Source organism: Rhineura floridana, chromosome 6, assembly GCF_030035675.1.
Source record: "Rhineura floridana isolate rRhiFlo1 chromosome 6, rRhiFlo1.hap2, whole genome shotgun sequence".
NCBI classification, from domain to species: Eukaryota; Metazoa; Chordata; class Lepidosauria; order Squamata; family Rhineuridae; genus Rhineura; species Rhineura floridana.
In genome coordinates, this window is record NC_084485.1 from 156,128,287 (window position 1) to 156,149,554 (window position 21,268).

The 21,268-nt window shown below is 43.9% G+C and overlaps 1 protein-coding gene and 1 long non-coding RNA gene across 4 annotated transcripts in view; one reads left to right on the forward strand and one right to left on the reverse strand.

Moving 5' to 3' along the window:
* The window catches only part of LOC133388075 (ADAMTS-like protein 2), a 37,078-nt gene extending 36,454 nt beyond the window's left edge, over positions 1-624 (reverse strand). Inside the window, exon 1 of one of the 3 annotated variants that reach the window (XM_061634246.1) lies at positions 355-624. In XM_061634246.1, the coding sequence (XP_061490230.1) occupies positions 355-441 (87 nt within the window). In that variant the 5' untranslated portion in view covers positions 442-624. The remainder of the gene's footprint in view (positions 1-354) is intronic. The other 2 variants (XM_061634248.1, XM_061634249.1) reach the window with 2 other exon arrangements.
* Positions 1-21,268, forward strand: part of LOC133388079 (uncharacterized) — a 22,320-nt gene continuing 1,052 nt past the window's right edge. Inside the window, exon 1 of the long non-coding RNA XR_009763656.1 lies at positions 1-550. This is a non-coding gene — a long non-coding RNA (uncharacterized LOC133388079). The remainder of the gene's footprint in view (positions 551-21,268) is intronic.

A 21,268-nucleotide genomic window follows, 5' to 3' on the forward strand; every position in this document is an offset into this window, starting at 1 on the left:
CTTGGTTAGGAGTGGCTGGTCATCCCCAAAATTTCATCCATTCCCCTCTTCCTGCTTAAGTTCTGGATAAGAGAATTTTAAAGGGCGGCCGGTGATGGTAGCTGGAAAAAGGAAGAAGCGTGAGCTTGCTGGGCGCATTTATTCGGTTCCCTGGGCCTAAGCACGGTCGTCAGAAACTGTGACCGGACGCATTTGCCCTGCAAGTCTCGGGGGGTGAGCTGGCAACGCAAGGCAAAACCACCGTTAGGGAATCCCAAGAGGGAGGGAATAGAAACTGCGAGAGTGCGTCGGCGCTAAAAGCCGGCGGTGGCTAACGCTTCCCGCGGTCTCCGCGTTAGCCGCCTGCCCCCTTACCTTAGCACGGAGGGAACAGGCAAGCAGCAAGAGCAGCGTCGGCGGCGCAAGGAGCCGGAGGGAGGAGAAGGCGGGAGGCGCGGCCATCGTGCGCGCTAGTGCTCCATGGGCAGCAAGAAGGCGGCCGCAACAGCAGCAAAGCCCCGGCGGCGGCGGCGGCAAGAGGAGCCGTCTGAGCGCAAACCTGCATGGCCGAGTAAGTAATTAATGACTTTCCAACCTGTTGGGTGGCTGCGAGAGCGCGGCGCAACCCGGCGGCTCCTGGGCGGCTGTGATTGACAAGGCGACCTGAGAGCCACCCAAAGACGCAGCCAGTGGGACGGAAGGAGGGAGCAGAGGGGGAGCCTCTGTGTCTGCCCCTAATGATTCCTCCTCCCTTTTCAAAGGGGAGACAAAAGAGCCTGGCTTAGCAGCATCCTTCTTACAGGGACTTCTGCTCCTTTCCTGGGGGAGGAAAAGGGAGGGGGGCTCACATCCGTTATTGACGGGGAGATCCTCAACAAGGAGTGCCAAATTAGAAAACTGGGATAAATGGGCTTCTTCTTGGGATCAGAAGGGTGTGAGCTTTTAGTTCAACAGAGCACTTCCTCACCAATGCAACCTTTCTTGATTCTAGAGGATTGATCTTGGATTCGACTGTTGTAAGCCCATGCTTCATTTCTCTGTACTGACAACTAAAGGGGCACCTGGAATTCTTGTGAGCCAAATTTAGCCCCCAGTCTTGATCTATGTGTAAGGTTCACTGAGATAATATATATGAAGCATGTAGAAGAACTATATATACATTTTATTTATTTATGCCACTTTTTTTAACCCCACTCTTCAGCTGAAAAGGCTTCCAGAATGGCTTACATAAGATAATAACAAACATGACAGTTCCTACCCTTAGGCTTACAACCTAAAAGACACAACACATATGGAAAAACAATGAGGAGGGAAAAGGAAAATAAGCAAGCTGATTGTTAACGTTCTTATATTGGCCAACTTGAATTGAAACAATGCAAGGGGGGAGAAGAATCCAAATGTTATTGTAATTTTATTTATTATTACATGGTTAAAGTGTTGGACTACCACCTGGGAGACCAGGGTTCGAATCCCCACATAGCCATGAGGCTCACTGGGTGACCTTGGGCCAGTCACTGCCTCTTGGCCTCATGAAAATCCTATTCATAGGGTTGCCATAAGTCCGAATCGACTTGAGGGCAGTACATCTACTCTCTATCCCAACTTTCCTCCAAGGAACTCAAGGGTGGTGTACATGGTTTACTCCCTCTCTATTTTATCCTCAACAGCCCTGTGAGGTAGGTTAGGCTAAGAGACAGTGATTGGCCAAAGGTCACCCAGTGAGCTTCATGGCTGAGTGGGGAATATGAACCCTAGTCTCCCAGCCTCTAGTCCAGCCTTTCCCAACCAGTGTGCCTCCAGATGTTGTTGGACCACAATTCCCATCTTTCCTGACCATTGGCAATGCTGGCTGAGGCTGATGGGAGTTGTGGTCCAACAACACCTGGAGGCACACTGGTTGGGAAAGGCTGCTCTAGTCTAACCACTGTACCATATTGGCTCCTTGGAGCTGGTCTTTCAGAAGAGCCAATGGAGTAGGCCCTGCTTCCTATTTCTTCCTCTGTTGCTGCCATGTGGAATGGCTCAAAATGCATTATTCTTATGGATTTGCCCCGTTGATAGAGGGCCTAGTCTCCTATTTAGTATGATTGACTCTAGCCTCTAGTGCAGGATGGGGAACTTGTGGCCTTCCAGATACTGTTGGGCTACAACTGCCATCACTCCTGACCATTTGCTGGGAAAGATGCGAGATGGAGCCCAACATCATCTGGAGCAGCCTTTCCCATCCAGTGTGCCACCAGATGTTGTTGGACCACAATTCCCATCTTCCTGACCATTGGCAATGCTAGCTGAGGCTGATGGGAGTTGTGGCCCAACAACATCTGGAGGCACACTGGTTGGGAAAGGCTGATCTGGAGGGCCAAAGTTTTTCTACCTCTAGTGCTTCGAGGCTTTGCAGAACATAAATTTAAGGATGGGCACATGTGCGAACCATTCCTTATTTTGTGATTGTGATAAAGTCAACTGTTGTTTTTCCCCCTACTGTCTCCCAGTAGTATGCTGAATGGAAAATTATGACAAAATACCGTAAGTGGAGCACAGTAAGGATATCACTGTTTTACAGAGGGCAAGATGCAATGTAACTCTGTATAAAAAGTGACCCCCCTCCCATTTTTCTTGTATTTCTGAATATGAATATGTGGACCTGAATTGCTGTATTTTTATTTGTACATCATAGCATCCCCAAATTAACGGGATGTTGCCATGTACCAAAAAGAAGAAACTGGAAGCAGAAATATTAGTTTTCAAGCCCTGAAATTAGTTATATCATTAAAAATCTTTTCATATGTGTGTAGAGGACCAGTGGAGTGAAAAGCCATAGATCAGTGATGAGGCATCTGTCTTGCATGCAGAAGGCCCCACGCTCAATCTTTGGCATCTCCAGACAGAGCTGGGAAAATCTCCTGCCAAAACCCTAGAGAGCCTCTGCCAATCACTGTGGACAATGCTGAGTTGTCCAAACTTTGACTGAGGTAGATCAAAGGTCTGACAGCATAAGGCAGCTTCCTGTTTTCTTATGTGTAGGGTAGAGAAATCACAAAGTCCTGAAGACTTTGGCTGCAATCCAATGCACACTTACCTGGGAGTAAGTCCCTTTGAACCCAATGGAGCTTTCTTCTAAGAAGACAAGTATTGCAGTGCAGCCTCAGTCATGAAGCCTCTCAGGGTTGGTTCACAAATAGCATGTCCATGTGCCCCTGTTTTCAGAGGACAGTCCTCTGTTAGAAAGGCTGTCTTGTTCAAGTTCAGTTTAAAGACAAAGGACCATAAGAGGGGAGAGCAGAGGCCTTAAAATTGCCCATCAACATTTAGCACCCTATTCACGTATGCATGTAATCACGTGATTATACTTGACAAGACACAGCTGAGTGTGTGAACTAACTCCACTGAAAAGTTCTTAATATGAGGATAATAATAAAGAGCATCAGGGCAGTATTATATAAAGATGGTGACATGACCAGCCAAGCCATCTTTGCTTTTACTTGGAATAGGCTAAAGTGCATCTTTATTTGTATTTTATTCCTTGCTGTGAACCGCCCAGAGAGCCATAGGCTAGGGGCGGTATAGAAATGGAATGAAATAAATAAAATAAATCTGTGTTGTATTTTACTAAGGCTCCCTATAATAAAGATATATCTCAAAGGGTCATTGGGAGGATGAAGGGGATTATGCCACGAAGCACTTTGCACAGTTAAAGAATTTCATCAGTTACTAATAATAGCCGAGATTGGAACGGAAGATCAATCTGCTTGCCAGATGTAGTGTTGGCTGGTGGAGGAAATTCATCTAAGCTTCACCATCTCCCCCTTCCGCCAAAGGTCTTGGCCTCAAGGATAGACACAGCAGAGAGAAAGTTGAAGGATGTTTGAAGGAAGCCTATGTTGGAGGAAGCTTATACTGGAAACCACCAGTTCAAGGGATGTCGTTGATGTTAGGGCTGTCAGTGAACAGTTTCTGCAAAGCCGGTCCTAAATATGGAAATTAATTCAGCTGCCCCAATGCTGTCTGCTACCAATAAACTCTCTCCTTAAACCTCACCCCTGCCTGATTTCTACATATTTGTGTTTCATCTTTGTCTTGTCCATTATGAAGTCCCATTAAAATGAATGGGAGCTGCAAAAATGTAATCCTGTTCCATTAATTTTAATGATGTGGTGTAGTGGTTAAGGTGTTGGACTGCAACCTGGGAGACCAGGGTTCGAATCCCCACACAGCCATGAAGCTCACTGGGTGCCCTTGGGCCAGTCACTGCCTCTCAGTCTCAGAGGAAGGCAATGGTAACCCCCCTCTGAATACTGCTTACCATGAAAACCCTATTCATAGGGTCGCCATGAGTTGGGATCGACTTGAAAGCAGTCCGTTTCCATGTTTCACTTGTTCAGAAAAACGTCTTGGTAGATTGTGTCTTTGGAGCCTAAACCCCTTGGCTTTTCCTGAGGGCTCTATCTATATGGTTAAAGAGAGTTCTTTTACCTGAGTATCCCAGAAGATGGAGGGATAACGTCAACCTGTCTGGTGTGGGTATACATTATATTTATTTCCTTATTTTCTTATTTTACTGAGCAAGTTAAGTTGATGTCCTCTCTGAAGCATTGAGTCTCTCTGTACATCCAGTAATTATAAGAGGAAAGCTGACGACCGACTGGAAAAACTCCTATTAACTGCTTGGCTGTAACCTATAGATGTAAACTCCACAGAAATAGTTTGGCCATTTCCAGAAGGCCTGTTTATTGAGCATTCATCCCAACTGGTTTGCAGGGAGATTAGCGGATATTGGCTGTTAAATGAGCATTCTCTCTGGTTTGTTTGCAGAGAGGCTAGACTATGTTATGTCAAAGCAAGTGTTATCCCACACTTTCAAGTACATTTCCATGTCACTTATCTCAAAAAGTCTGATCTTTTGGGGAAACGGGTTTGTTTATTTGTTTGTTTATCCCTTCCTTCCTCCCAGTAGGAGCCCAGGGTGGCAAGAGCCCCAAATCAGCTTTAACTCTGCAACCTGAGTTTGTTGGTATGTGATTTAATCCCTCCTGAAAATCGTGACAGTTTGGAAGGAGTTCACATCAATAAAATAAAGACGGATAGACAGACAGGCCCTGCCATCAGGCTTATAGACTAAAATTAGAAGACACACAAGGGGAAAGGGAGGCTATGTCTTCAAGGCCAGATCAAACTGGTGAACTACAAGGTTATTTGATAGAGAATTAAACTTTTGTGTTTTCTTCACACACTATAGGCATCCAGTGTAAAAATCACATACTTTGGAGTAATGTTCTAATGTTTAGTTAAGTACTGTAAAGCACAATCCTATATATCTGTGCTCGGAAGTATGCCACACTGAGTTCAATGGGACATTCTCCTGGTCCTGTATAAGTATGTATCCTGTGACTGCAAGCTTCAGACACGTTTAAATCCCCATTTTCAACCAGATACACTTTGCTGCCACCCATTTCATAGCATCTGGATTACAGTTATAGAGAACTCTGTGTGTGTGTGTGTGTGTGTGTGTGTGTGTGTGTGTGTGTGTGTGTGTGTGTGTGTGTGTGAGAGAGAGAGAGAGAGAGAGAGAGAGAGAGAGAGAGAGAGAGAGAGAGAGAGAGAGATCTAACAAATGCAAGTCTGAATTTGTACATTGCTAGAAATATCTTTCTAAAGAAAATGAAAAGAGACTGTGGTTCTTTCCCTCTTTTTTAAAGCAGAAATCAAACGAGCTGCATTGCATGAATGGACTGTTACAAGATCAAGTGAGCATAGAAGTCTCAAAAGCTTAGCTCAAGAAGAGCAAAATATTTACTGAAAGAGGCCTTTGTGACATGTAATCAAGATCCTAAGGAATCCAGCCTATCTGGCTCACTAAGCTATACCCCACCCTTCTAGTACATCTGAACCACCCTGGTATCCTTTTACACACACCCCAAGCCCCACTCTTCCTGAGCGTGAGGGCTTCAGGACTTGAACCAGGAACCTCAGGAGCTGAGGCTAATGACCTTGTATGAGTGTGAGGCTTCAGAGCCCTCTTTGGGCACAGAAGAAAATGCAGCATGCACCACTGGCTGTTGAGATAGGCAGACAAAGTGAAATCTCTGGATTGGTCCAGCCTAGTATAAAGACCAGCAAACTGGTTTTCTTTCCTCCCCTATCAAGAGCATTAATTTAGCCTGCTGCATGTCAGGCCCCAGCTTAAACTTCTGCCTTCAGGTGAAGTTCCTTTCTCCAACAATGGAGAGCAGGGCACTTGGCTGGGAAAACCCTCATAGCTGGATCTGGATTTGGGTTCAATCAACAGTGGCTCCAGCCTGGCCTAAACTTTTATCTGGTTATCTGTTATCTGCCCTTCCCCCCATACAGGGCTTTTTGTGGTGGAGCTAGTTGGAACCGAGTTCCAACACCTCTTTTTTTGTTGCTGCGCTGCCACTCAGACAGGGAAGAAGAAGGAACAGCATGGATAGAAATGATATAAGGGTAGGATGCACTCAGTATCCATGCTGCCCAAAGTATACCAATCACAGGCCTGGACTGAGTCTGAGCTTGACAATCTAGAAACCCTCTGAAAAAGCTTCACTAATTGGTAACAACATGATTCTGCAGACAATACAAAATACTCTGGCAGAAGGAACCGAGCAGAGCAACCTGCTGATTGCAGAGTACACACTGAACACACCTTACAATCTGACTTTAGTTCTGCTTTGACTCTACCGAGTCGCCTGGCTGAAGAAGCAACTAGTGCAGGGCTTATTGCTTGCTTTGTTGTGGAATTTATGAAAATCACATAAGGCCAAATATCTGTAGATTTCTCTCATTCAAAAGTATTATTCAGACAATCGGTAGATCAGCTTATATTTCAGTAGATCTATTGAGATTTTAGTAGACCTGGCAATAGGTTCAGGGCACAGACTTGTATCTTCCTGCCTTCAATTTGGCTGGAGGCCCAGGCTACCTAGTTCCGTCTGTTGAGCCTAGTCGCTGTCAGCCTGGGACTCTCTGAGCTTGTGCAGCTGCTGCTATAAATTGAAAGAAGAAGGGTTCGAGAAGGAAGGATGATGTTTTAAAGTGTTTTAAGTGCTTTTTTTTGCCGCCCTGGGCTCCTGCTGGGAGGAAGGGCGGGATATAAATCAAATAAATAAACCTGCAGACCTTGAAGGAAGAGCTGGGGCTTGTCCTGTGATCTTTTTCTAAACTGAGAGAACTAACAGTGAATCATAGCTATAAGAACTTTGCAGAACCAGGACTGAGTTCTGCTGAAGGGCTGAGGAAGAAGACCTTCAAGGGCAGTGAAGAAGTGTAACTGTAGCTGCTGGAGGCAGTTTTTGGCATTCCTTGCTGGCTAGGATAAGCACAAGCCAAGATCTGTATCTGACTCTATAGGGATGTTTTTAATCAAGATTGGGGGGGGGGAATGGTTATCCTGATTTCTTGTGCTTTTTGACCCATATGTATGTCCCTCAGCCATGAACCCACAAATATCCAAACAATACTTGATGGTGTCAGGAGTTCTGTTTCTTCTGTGAACTAACAGCAGTCAGTACTGAAAGTCCGTACTGCAGGCCCTGTTGAGTGTAGTGTACAATGTCTCGGGACAGTATGCATTTATTAAGCCTCAGCATCTCTTCCAATTTTAGGAACAGCTGACCCCATGGAAAGTGATGGCTACGTCTAAAACTTTGTTACATTTTTTGTCATAAAACTAGTTTGTTTTTTTAGCTGAGTTGTGCTGATCAGGCAATCTTGGTGAAAACAGAAGAAGCCCAAGAAGAGATACCAGTTTTGGCAGCACAAGTTTGATGAGGCATCAGGGATAGATGTATAATGTTCAGGATGAGCTAATGGTCCTTGCACTGAAGTGGGCTTTACATTGGTGCAAGAGCCATTGGATTGTGCTGTTAGTTAGTGACCTAAGGCAAATTCATAAATGAATAATTGCTGTATAGTAGATAAGAACTACTGACTCCTATGAAGAACCTGCCATTGATACAGGTTGTAAATAAGGAGCAAGGCATGCTGTGTTTTCATTTGCCTTTGTTTTTTATAGTGTGGGGTGTCCAATGGGAAATTTGTGCAGCTGGAAAATCTGCTTTAAAAAACCCTTGTGTCATTCATAGCATGAGGAGTCATGTGGCAAATATCAGGCTACCTGATTGTTGTCATTTGGCTTGTGGTGCCTTTCTCTTAAGTTGTAGTGTGGGCGGTTGGGTTTTTTTTGAGGCTTTCTGGCCCCATTGTCCTCACCTTTCTTACCAATTTGAGTTCAGGCTATGAGCTGGACTAGATTAGCCATTGGCTTGAACTAGCAGGCTCTTATGTTCACTGCTCAGTCAATCCCAATCCAAAACTATCCATCTCCACCCATCTCCAGGCAGAACAACAATGTGGATGTTGTGGAGTCATCTTATTAAATGCAAGTAGAGATTCCTCATTGGTGAGGCTGTCAGGTCCCTACCCGTGGTCACCGCCATGTCACGGTCCCACCTCAGGATCCTGGTCTCTTAAAACAGTTCTCTCACCAGCTCTAGCAAAGATCTTTCAATATCCCACTGCTAGGCAGCACCACCAGACACTCCCTGTAAACTGTTGCACTGTGTATAGTTGTGTTGCTTAATTTCATTTAAAAGCAGCACCACAGCAGCAGAGAATAACAGCAGATGTTGAAATGCGAGTGTGCCAGCGTGTGTGTGCGTTTTGCCTAAGAAAGCAGGCTTTTACCCTGCATCAGCATCATTGAGACTGGAGACTTAGTAAAATAAGAAAAGCTACTTTATTTAGAGAAATACATAGTAGACAGAAAAGGCAAACCTAGTTCTAACTAACTAGCTAAGTTGGAGGCATAATTCCCAGGTGTAGGAGTCAGCCCCATGCTCGGAGAGAGAGCAGAGACAAAGGGAGGCTACTCTCTCCTGGACAGACGGAGGACAAAAAGAATGGGAAAGGGCAGAAGGAGGAGGGGCAGGTAAGCTTCCCTACAGTCAGTCAGAGCATCACAGGTAAAAGGTAAACAACACGTATCCATCTGGAGGACCCTAGCTCTATTTTCCTTCTGGAGCTTAAACAAAAGAACAAAACAGGAGTTGCTCTTGCCCCACTTCCAACATAAACAATATTGCCTTGAGACTGTGCCGTGGTCTCCTCCTGGCTTACTGATACGTTGTATCTGGGTGCACTTGCAGGCCACAACCCCCCTGTATCTTTGTGCCTATAAAGAATACAGCCCCGGGTTGCTCTGGATACCTGATGATGTTACACTATCTCTTCACCGCTGCCACCATTGATACTGTTTCCCAACCTTGGTATATGCCCTGCCCACCCTTCTGGTCTGTGTAAACCCAGCCAAGGATCAGGTGTTCTGGTAAACCAAGAAATATTTATTTATATACACAGGGAATAACAAGATTACTTAAAGGTATAGTCAACAAGCGTGTGGTTTCATAAGTTGCGTTACTCTTTATGTTTCTAGTCGTCAATAACCTGCCTCACTACCCGCCTAATCCAATCCACCCAACAAAAGTCTCCCAACACCAACCAACTGAACCAACCAACTTCTCCCCCCCTCTCAACTGTCATCCTCTCATTTATACCTTCAGACACTGAAACACTCAGCCAATCATAATACAACACTCATCAACATTCCAACCCATGTACTCCCCCCTCTCACTCAGTCCACTTACCTCATTTACTCTAATAAACCCGCACTTACCATATTTACAGTATTATATATACAGGGACATCACAGACGCAGGTGCACTTTGTTTTTGCAGCTGAGAATTCCTAATAATACCTGCATATTTTCCTTCTCAGTAAGCCAATTGGCAAAAGCATTGCTTTTACATTTTATTTTTAAAAAGCCAATCCTCCAGAAGATCAGAAGGTCTAATTTAAAATTCATTATTTCTGCAACAGGCTCATTGCATGGTACTGGGTATATATTACTCTGGTTCACTTTCAAACAAAGGGGTAGCCAACTAGCCATGGCTTACAGCAGAAACAAAACAATAGTTCAGTAGCACTTTAGAGGCTAGCAAATGTATTATTACATAACCTTTCATGTATTGCCAAGAATGATGAAGTAGGCTGTGTTATTAGCATAGTTTGCTAAAACTGAACTATTGATCTACTTTACAGGATTGTTATGAAGCTAAAAAGAGCATTAAAACATTTGGAAACTTTAAAATGCTATTTCAAAATGTAGGATGGTGCCGGGGGTGGTGCAGCTGACAAATTAGTGTGTAGAGCTTATATGTAGTACATGCGCATGGATTGCACCCTCCTTGCATACCCCACCAAGGCAGTCCTTCCTAGCAGACAGCCACACATTGGATTTGCTGAGGACCTACATGTAAAGTCAAATATTTGGACCTTAATATCCTGGTTGTGTCCAAGCCTGATTCTTTTTTCTTTGATTTTTAGGGTGGGTTATTTAATTATTCTAAACTTGGCCGCACATAAACACTTTCCCCAATTCAAAATCAGGGGCAGGCAGGCTAGACATAGATAGACTTTTTCTTGTTATCATTACTTATTTATTAGCATTGAGTTTGCATCCATTCCATGTTTCCTCCAAGTGGTGATTTTAGCCCTGGTCTCTCAGGTCCTAGGCCACTGAATATCCCTCTACCTTATTCCACATTCTGGGGAAAAATATTTAGAAGTGAATAAGCTGGGGGGAGGGGAATAATATTTTTCCCATAGGTCTGGAAATGTATAGGGTCCCTTGTTAACAGTCCTGTGTGACACCTTTAAGACTAACCAATTCAGGCTGCAATCCTGTACACACTTAGCAGGGAGCATTCCCCATGGAATTCAGTGGGGGTCACTTCTGAGTAATTATGGCATAAAGAACCATACTAGAAATTGTCACAGCAAGGTAACACTTAGGTGTTAAATATTAATAAGAACTGCAGTGTTTAAGTGTCCACTGTTTATTTGCAAAGGAAGAAGATGTCAGAATTCTATTGAGTTGTGTAGCAGAGCGGAGAGTATTGAGCGAGCTTATGTGTGTGTGTTTGAATCTTTGCTAAGATTCTACCTTCCCTGCAAATTAGTCAGACACAGACTTTAAGCTTTAAAATAAGAAATATCTACTTTATTCTGGAAGTACATGCTTGATAGGAAAGAGTTCTATATCTAGCTAACTAGCTATGTTGGAGCAGCCTGCACTGGTCCCAGTGCAGCCCTCATGCTGGTTGAGAGGGAGAGACAAAGGAAAGATGTCTGCTCCCCTCTCGAGAGAAGAAGGACTGGGAAGGAGGGAAGAAACTGGGATCAACATCCTTTGCATATCAGTCTAGCAGGAGGGGGAGAGAGAGGTCAAGGATCAAAGGACAGGTATAGCCTAGCAACCAAAGAGGTCTCCTCCCTAGCTACCCTTTTTAACCCCATGCAGCCTCAACCCACCAAGTTGGAGTTGAACCTCATACATTCCAAAAGAAGACAGGGAGAGAATTAGAACTCGAGTGGAGGCACACACCTTTTCTTCCAGCAGAGAAGCAACTGTGACATCAGGGACCCCTTCTAAGCACATTTCAGTTAGTAAGACACTTCAGTTTACTTAGGTGCTCAGTATTTATGTAACTGCAGTGCTTAAGTGTCCATGGTATCTTTGCAAGTGAGAAAGATGGGGAGAAAACTAGGACAACTGGCTATGCCCGTGACCTCATTGTGCACACCTCTATGATTCATAGCAGCCGCACCAGGTCCAATGGGTTTCAGCCGCCACTGGGAAGGGGGCATAAGAAGAGGGGAGGGACAGGGGAAGCATCGTATAGTTTATCAAGATATGAGTTCCAGCATCTAATTTTTTACAAAAGAAGCACTGCCCCCATATATAGATAGCATGACTGTTGGCTTGCTCCTTCCCTCTTTTGTCTAAATTAGAGGTGCGGAATCTTCCTCAGCTGGGGGGGGGGGCATTTTCTTTGGGACAACCTTCTGGGGTCACATGTCAATAGCAGGCTGGGCTAGAGGCAAAAATGGGTCAAGCAAGGAATGTAAATTTTACCTTTGTGCAGTAGAGTAGTTTCTTTACACACTCACACACTCCTTTCTAGCCTTCGCCCAGACAAGCAAGAGGCATTGTCAGAGTTCAAGGACACATTCCAGCCAGGCCAAAACACTCATGGAAGGTGTGAAGCAGGGCCGGTTAGGGGGGATGGCCTGGACAAAGTTCCAAATGCCACAGAGAGGCCTGGAAGGTCACATTTAGTCCCTGGGCTAGAGCACTCCTGGCCTAAATTTTCTCTTCCAAGACTGTTTGGGCAGCTTTTGATTTCTGTTTGTATTGTTAAGTTGCAGGTGAGAGTTTTTTAGACCTTTGTCAGTCAGTTGGTTCATTAGAAGTAGAGTTGGATGTATAAGCGACATACGCAATTTTTGTTGACACTTCCGTGAGTACACCTCACCTCATGCAGAAGTTCTCAGGGTCTCTTGACATCAGGACTTTGATTTAACTTTCCCGGTCCAAAATACTACAAAAAGTTGCCACCATTCATGATTAACTCATCCAGCCAGTAAAAGTGCACTCTGGCAAGCAGCCAGTATCACAGCCTGAAAAGCTGGCAGGCCGATACAACTTATGACCCACCAAACCAGCCTTCTGTTGCAGCACACCAGGAATTTATAGTTAACATCCTGGTTTGACTGCCTGTCTGGGATGGCAAAACCACAGAGGGTGTTGGATATCTGGAAGGTCAACATATGTGCACACCCAGTGCAGGCCAGTGTGAGGTAGTCTATAGGCCGTGGTGAACAGGAAGATCAAGGTTCAAACCCCATGAAACTCACTGGGTAACCTTAAACCGGTCACTTTCTCTGTAATCCTAACCTCCCTCACTGGGTTCTCATGAAGAGAGAATGGGGAAAATCCCATGTTTGCCACCCTCAGCTCTTTGGAGGAAGGGTGAGCTAGACATGTGGTAAGTTTGCCTTAGAGCCATTCTGGCAAATATATTTTTGCTGTTGCCTCCACCCCCAGACTCACCTGCCAAGTCTGGCTCCTAATCCACCAAGTTGTGCCAGGCTCTGTTTCTGACCTTGCCCTTGGTAGTAGTATATAAAACAAAAAGTGTCAAGTCTAATACTACCAAACAAGCCAGAGTTGCTTTTTCTTGATTTTACATGGAAGAGGCTAAATAGGGTTTGTGTTTTATCCAAGAAGGCTACTTGTGAGATGCCCCAGTCCACCTCAGGCTCCACCTGGAAGCTTCAGACCAGAAACCATCCGAGTCTCACTCCTCACTAAACTGGCTTTCTCATAAAAGCCAAGGAGCCAAGTAACTGCCTTCTCAATACTCATCAGAAGGATATAAGCCTGCAAGGTGCATTAGAATTTGACAGCAGCTAGGAGCAACATTTACGACTGTCAATTCATGCAATCCCAAAGGATTGAAAGGGAGCGGGGTTTTTTAATGAGACCTGATGGAATTTCCTTTCCCTATAGCCTATCCGTATATTCACAGATGTAAAAGGTCTTCAGAAAGCAGTGCCCAGAATTATAAACATTGGGTCTTCTTGAGCTGCACAGGAGAATTTAAATGGTACCTATAGAGTTCTTTGGGTCCTTCCTGGCATTCAGAGCACAATTTTTCTGATTTTAAAACACCGCTTGGGAGACAGTCTTCCTTTCTTAGAAATGTTAACTTTCCACTCTACCTTTCCTTGAAGCTACTTCTGCTTTCTGTTCTTCTCGTTCTTCAAGAGATGCAGTTTCCAGAGCCATTATTTATAAAGAACAAAGGAAGGAGGAACCAATTTCAACGTAGTAAAAAGCAGTGGCGTTGTCAGGGCAGGATTTGGCGCAGAAGTCCAAGGCCCCACTCAGAACAACGAGTAGGAGATAGGACCCCAAGAGCAGCAGGGCTGGCTTACCATATTTTGAATGGAAGTAATACTCATTACCATCTAAAAAGGTGGGTCCCTGTAAGACCATTAAACTCCACTGGCAAAAAGGGAGAAAACAGAGATTGTAATCTCAATATGGGAGGCAGGGCTGTAAAAAAATTCTGTGCCCAGACAATCCAAATTCTGCACCCAGAAAGGCTGAATTTTTCTGATTTTGTTTAAGGTATTCTGCAAATTTACACTTTTTTATTCAGTTTTTGCTAGTCATGGGGAAGGGGAGGCAAAGATCTATGCAGGGCACTGAAGTTCCACCCCTAGCTACTAGAAATCTTAATTCAACCAACCCTCTGGCTTCTCAGATTTCAGCAAACACAGGTCTTGCTTGCTGGCTTCCGTAGGCATTTGGTAGGCCACTGTGAGTACCCAGTGGGCCTTTGGGCTGATTCAGTAGGGTTCTTTTTATGTTCTTATGTCCAGACATTTCAAGCATATCTTGGTAACTAACAGCACCTTTTAAAAAGAAAGAAAGCTGGGATACACTCAATTCTGGACATAGGTTAAGAGAAAGTATTGGTTGTTCATTTTCTGTGACCCTGACTAGATGGATCTCCACAAAATCTGGTCTTTGTGGCAGAAATGAGACATGGAATTTTTGTTTTTATTTAAAACAAAGCCAGTAGCTAGTCCACATGGTGGCTGACATATTTTTGAAAATGTAAAGGCAGTGACTTCAAGCAGCCGTGAGTCCCTGCTCCTCCCTGCCCTTCCCCTCCAAAGCAGGATTTCAGACTTTTAATTCAGTTAGGAGTGTGCCACCCACATACTCTTTCTCATGAAAATCAGCATAAATTAGTGCTGGCTCATTTATATGTATCTTCTGCTATTTGGTAGTAGATTTTAGGTAACTTTGCTTGGGGGTGTTGCATGGAATAGGTCTCCTTAGCTGTACCTCTCTCCATTCCAAATACACTTATATCACAAGGTTCTCTGCTTTTTCATATACCACAGGGATCATACAAGGGCTGCTATAGAGCAGGGATGGCCACCATCTCTGTTCTTTGGGGCCATTATATTCTCCAGGTGGTGATTGGTGTGCGACTGTATACATTTCACAAACTGACTCCTTCACAGGTGGCCAGGCTCTATAATAAAGTTTGTATCATTTTGCAGTAGGGACATCTCAAGAGCCCATGTGTTCAGGTGCAGTGCTGCGTGCAAATGTGCTTTTACATATGTTATACCATTTTATAACAGATTGCATGCTGCATACAAATTGCAAAATGGAAATGTAACATTAGCATGTGGAATTTATCTGTTTTAGCCAATCTGGGAATATTGATATTTTCATTATGGGTGGAACGGCCTACATTTTACCACACTTTGACTGAACCTACCTTAATGTCTGGAATCAGACTGTGGGTTGCCAGCTGGTCATTTCTGTTACAGAGTCCTTGATAAGATCTGCGTGGAAAACAGGCCTATCCTGCTATTTGTAGGGAAAGTATAGCATCTTTATTAAGACTAACCCAAAATCACAAAGGCACAGGCAAGCACTTGAGTTTCCCAGAATGCTTATTTGGATGTTAAAAAAAAGGAAAAAGGAAGAGCCTGAAGGATGAACTTAAAAATGTACCTACTGTTTTATGATTTGGGCCTGGTCTTAATGTATTACTGTATTACAATCTCGGTATGTTTTTTTTAAAACTAATGGACAAATACTATTCCAATCTGTAATGTGGTGATAGCACCACAGAACTACGTTAAAGGGCTTTGAAAGGATTTCTGAGATAATAGAAGTGGTATACTTTGAGCTAGCATCTCAGCAGAAAGCTCTTTCATCCCAATCTTTGCTTCCGCCACCTCTCTAGACAAGAAGAGTTTCCATCTGCAACATCTCAAGGGCTCTCTGTGCTTGGGAAATAAGGAGAATTGCAGTGTTATATCTAGCCTTGGGCTGAGTAGAATGTTACACAATTTGTTGCAGCATTTACAGTAGTCAGGGCTGAAGAGGGGAGCAGGAGTGGCAAAATCCCCGTGGTGCCCAGGCCTCTGGGGACCTGGACTGTGAAAAAACAAACAATACATTACAAAATAAATTTTGGTATCTCAGCAGACCAGAGAGTGGCTATAATGACTGTTACTAAATCTGCTTGGATAACTTTTGCACAGAGTGGCACGGGGGAGTAGCAACTCTGTTCCTGCTTCTCAGTCTCTCAGCAGCTTTTGATATAATTGCCCACGGTATCCTCCTGGACCCACTCTGTGGAATGGGAACAGGGAACACTGTGTTACAATGGTTCCAGTCCTACCCACAGGACAGAGTCCAGAGAGTAGCATTGGGGTGATTGTTTTTTGGCCCCCTGGCAGTTGTGCTGTAGTGTGATGCAGGGTATGATCTTAAACTGCCCAGAGAGCTTCAGCTATGGGGCGGTATATAAATAAACAAATAAATAAATACTATTATATATATTTATGAAGCTGCTGGGAGTTGTCATTTTGGGGCAAGGTGTCATCAGTATCAGCATTCTCTGCTCTCTTTCTCCGTAACCTCTGAGTCAGGAGCGGCTGTGTGGGCCCTGGACCCATGTCTGGATGTAGTGGTGGAATGGATGAAGGGAGATAAGTAGAGCTTGAATCCTGGCAAGTCAGAGGCATCGTGGGTAAGTGGTTTCCATGTCCAAGAAATTGGCCAATCGCCTGCCCTGCATGGAGTTGTACTCCCCCTGAAGGAGCAGGTATGGAGTCTGGGAATGCTTCTGGATCCAGTTCTGTAAGTGCCTTTTATTAGCAATGCCTAGTAAGACTATTACCACTATTCCTGGACTGGGAGACCCTGACCATAGTAGTTCAGGCCTTGGTGACTTCAAGACTGGAATATTGCAATATACTCTATGAGGGGCTTCCCTTGCACTTGATCCAGAAACTGCAGTTATTGCAGAACGCTGCAGCCAGAGTGAGACCCTGTCAGCATATAACAGCTCTGCTCAGGGATCTGTGCTGGTTGCTAATTTGTTACTGGATCAAGTTATAAAGCCCTTAACAGTTTGGGACCAGTTTACTTGCGGGCCTGCCTTACCCCATATGTCCCACTCAAGCCATCTGCGGAACTGGCACCGTTAACAGGTGCCACCCAGTACTGGCTCTGCCCTTGTATGAAATCGTTCTTTTAGTATGGCAGCACCTACTGTTTGGAACTCCTTGCCTACTTACTTCAGGCAGGCACCTTCACTGTATTCCTTTCAGCATCTGCTTAAAGCTTTTTTGTTTCTGCAAGCCTGTCCAGACATAGATGCTGATGTGTTTTTAACCCTTTTAGTCTATTGCTAATTTAATTTTTTTAAATGTTTCAATTACTTGTTTTTTTACTGATTTATAAATAATTTTAATTAAAAAAACTGCTTAGAGGTTTTCTTACAATCCAGCAATATTTAAATTTTGTTAAATAATTTTTTTTTTAAATCACCAACATTTATTAATACGATTCAGACATGGCAAAGTGCAACATGTACCTTGAGACCAGAACTATTAGTAGTAGACTCCAGTTCACAGTGCACAGAAGCACAAATACAGGCCAAATGGGACAAACAACTAAGCGGAAGGCACGTCAAACAAATCCTCATCGCAACCATCTTCCATCTGGAAACCTATGTCCTCACTGTGGGAGGCTGTGTGGCTCCAGAATTGGCCTCCACAGTCACTTACGGACCCTGTTAAAGGCCTTATCTTGGAAGACACTCTTACTCGCCCACGAGTGATCGCCAATGAATGAACTAATTAAGTAGTTTAGGAATGCAGTAGTACTAAAAAGTTGAAGTTAATTTCACTTGGGCCTGTGAACAGTGTTATTTCTAATAAACATATTAACTATCTCATTCTGATAAATTCCCTTCATTTATATTCAATCTATCTCGCCCTAAGTTGTTTAAAGAAAGTAGTGACATTTGGTTCGTAGGCAGATTTAGGGGCTGATCATGCGTCTTGCCTTGGGCCCAATGTCAGCTCTCAGCAGCTCTGCATATAATCTTTGGTTAGCTTCTGTGCTAATTTGGGCTCTACAGTTCCTGCAAAAGGGGTTTGTTTAACCCTGTTCTTCCCCTATTCATAGGATTATTTATTTACTTGTTTATTTATTCTATTTCTATTACGCCTTTTGGCCAAAGGCCCTCAAGGCAGCTCACAAAAAAATAAACACAAATACAAAATACACATCAGAAAAGAATACAGTGCACAGGAATTTAAATGACAAAATATTAACATTGTTTTTTTTAAAAAAACAAGGTTCTTTACAGGCCTAAAGATAATCTGTCCCAAAATGTAGTATTGTCATTTCAAGAATTTTAGTCCTCAAACACTGAGCAGCTGTTGCAAAGGATTTGCTCACCACCATCATCGGATTCTTCCCCGAAATCATCGTCCATAGACTTGAAGTAGAGCTTGTAGTCGGACTGGTTGAGGAGCGCCTTGAAGTTGCCCAGCATCACCCGCTCGGCCGGGATGGGCAGCTTCACCAGGTACGGCGTCTCCTGGTTGTCCTGATCTTGGTCTCTGCCGCCACCATGGCATTTACATAGTTGCCTTATACTAAATCAGACCACTGGTCTATCTAGCCCAGTATTTTCTACACTGACTGGCAGCAGCTCTCCAGGGTTTCAGATAAGGGTTTCTCCCAGCCCTACCCAGAACCTCCTGTGTGCCAAGCTGCTCTGCCACTGAGCCATGGCTCTTTCCCCAAACTGCAAAGGAATCTTCCACCCATCCAGCATCAAAGGCTGAGAATCTATCCTAGGCTTCCGCAACCTGGTGCCTTCTAGATGTTGTTTAATTCAAACTTCCATCACCCCCAACCAACATGGCCAGTGGTCAGGGATAATGTGATATATACATTTTAAAAATAAATAAATAAATAAATAGTCCCTTCAAAAGCAGGCTATAAGACAAGCGCCCGGGCCATGGCTTTGTGCCCTTCTGGATTATTTTAAAATTATACTTGTATCCCTCCCTTCCTTCAAGGATTTCAGGATCAGCATTCATAGGCTTATTCCCATTTTATCCTCACAACAACCCTGTGGGGTAGGTTAGGCTGAGAGAGACTAATTTTGAAACCCAGCTATTCCAGTTGAAATCCAGTACCTGCTGTTCATTTCACCACCATGGCTCTCTGAACAACTTGGTCCGAACAGACTGGCTTCCAAAGACTAATCATTACTGCTTCTCTTCCTGAAATAACCAAAACCCATTGAGTGCCTGTTTAGAGCTAAACAAATGCAAATTGTCAACATCTTCACCATTTCCAATTCTAAACATAGAACTAAAACAGAACAGAAATGCAGGGAGAAACATGGGATTTAATGTAGGATGGTAATGATAAAACCATCTACCATAATTTTGACTCTAATCTGTTACAAGCTTCTGTTTCTCTCCATTCTAGGCATTTTCAAGAACTCTTGGAAACAGCAAGAAATAGGCCTGCCTTAGAGAGGGAGAAGTTTCTCTCTCTGTCTTTTTTCTGTGCATTTTAGAGGAAATCTAATCATGTCACCCACATCCCCAACTGCATATGGGAAAATCATTATTGGATTAGATGACTGACCTGCGAAGGTTGATGGGTTCGGCATGTGTGGTCCAGGAAATAATCCATAATGCAAAACAAATCTTGGATGGCAATACATGGTGTCCTTTAAAGAGCACCTACATCAGTATGATTAATGATACTTGCCTGCATGCCCTTCATAGGTCCCTTTGTTCTTTGGTTTAGTATTGGCAGCTGCTAAAGCACATTACCGTCAAAAAATTGGAGCTACAGAGGGGAAAGGCCTTGTCTGGCCACTAGCATTCCATCCAGGTTAGGTGACATCCAACTGTGGGTTGATTTTGCCACCAATTGAAGATATACCTGTTCACCCAGGCTTTCCCTGACCCTTAATATTATTAATACTGGCTATTGTGATGATGCTACTGCTTTTTATTGATTATTGTTATTTTATATTTTTATTTTGTATTATTCTGTGCTTAGTATTTATTTCTGTAAATCAGGGATGGGGAACCTGTGACCCTCCTGGCATTGTCAGACTACAACTCCCATCAGCCCCAGCCAACATGGCCAATGCTCAGGGATGATGGGAGGAAGTCCAGCAACATATGGCGGGCTGCAGGTTACCCATTGCTGCTGTCAATGAAGGGCAGTGAAGAAATATTTAAATAAATATAGTCCTTTTGTGCCTTTGAAGCATCTTGTACAGGGTTCCACAGCATACTGCACGACAATATGTGGTGATGTCCAGTAGCTTACATGACTTTATAAAGGATTAGTCAAATTCATGGAATTAGACAACTCAGTGGCTGGAGAGGGTAGTGTGATGGAGCGTTCATGTTCAGAGGCAGTATATCTCTGAATATAGGAGCTGGTGACAAACAACAGAACAATTAGTAGGGCCGTGCACCAGATTCAGCTGAATCCCAAGCTGAATTGGGCATATTCAGAGGTACTTGGGCGTCGGGCAAGTTGGGTTCAGACAGTCATGGATCATAATGGATGATCCAGAGCAGTCCTGGCTGTCAGGGGGCAGGGCAACAGGAAAAGAGAGCCAGGCAGGGTGGAAAAACTCCACAGAAAGGCCAAGACCAACCTCGGATCCCCAGCTGTGTCTTCTGGGAGAAGGTAAGTCCAGCTGCCTGCCTGCCCGCCTGACACCCTCCCCCCACCCACCCCCAGGATCGATCCCTGGGTGATTCTGCAGGGTGCAGATGATGTTCCTCAAGTGGCTGAGCTCAGGGTCATCGATCTCCCAACATTCAGCTTCATTGGATTTCCATGAGTTCTAGTGTTACAGGAGGAAGAAAACCTTCTCTATCCATTTTCTCCATGCCATGCATAGTTTGATACATTTCTACCATGTCACCTCTTGTCTATTCCCTAGACCAAACCCCAAATGCTGCAACTTTTCCTCATAGGGGAGTTGCTCTATCTTTGATCATTTTGATTACCCGTTTCTGAACCTTTTCCAACTCTACAATATCCTTTTTGAGGTGATGTGATCAGAACAGTATGAAGTATTCCAAATGTGGTTGTAACATAGATTTATATAATGGCATTATATCTAGTTTTATTTTCAATTCCTTTCCTAACGATTCCTAGCATGGAATTTTCCTTTTTCATAGCTGCCACATGCTGTGTCAACATCTTCATTGAGCTATCCACTACAACCCCAAGATCTTGTTCCTGGTCAGTCACCATCGGATGAGACCCCATGAGCATTTATGCAAAATTTGGCCTTTAGACCCAACATGCATCAATTTACACTTTTTTACATTGTATTTGCCATTTTACTATTGCAGTTATGCAGACATTTGTGGTTTCCAGGGACTGGTTCACAATCACAGGACACCCAATCAATCCAATAATTGAATTTTTAAAAAATTATATATTGAAAAAATCAGCTTGAAGGTTTCTGGTCAAAAGGCA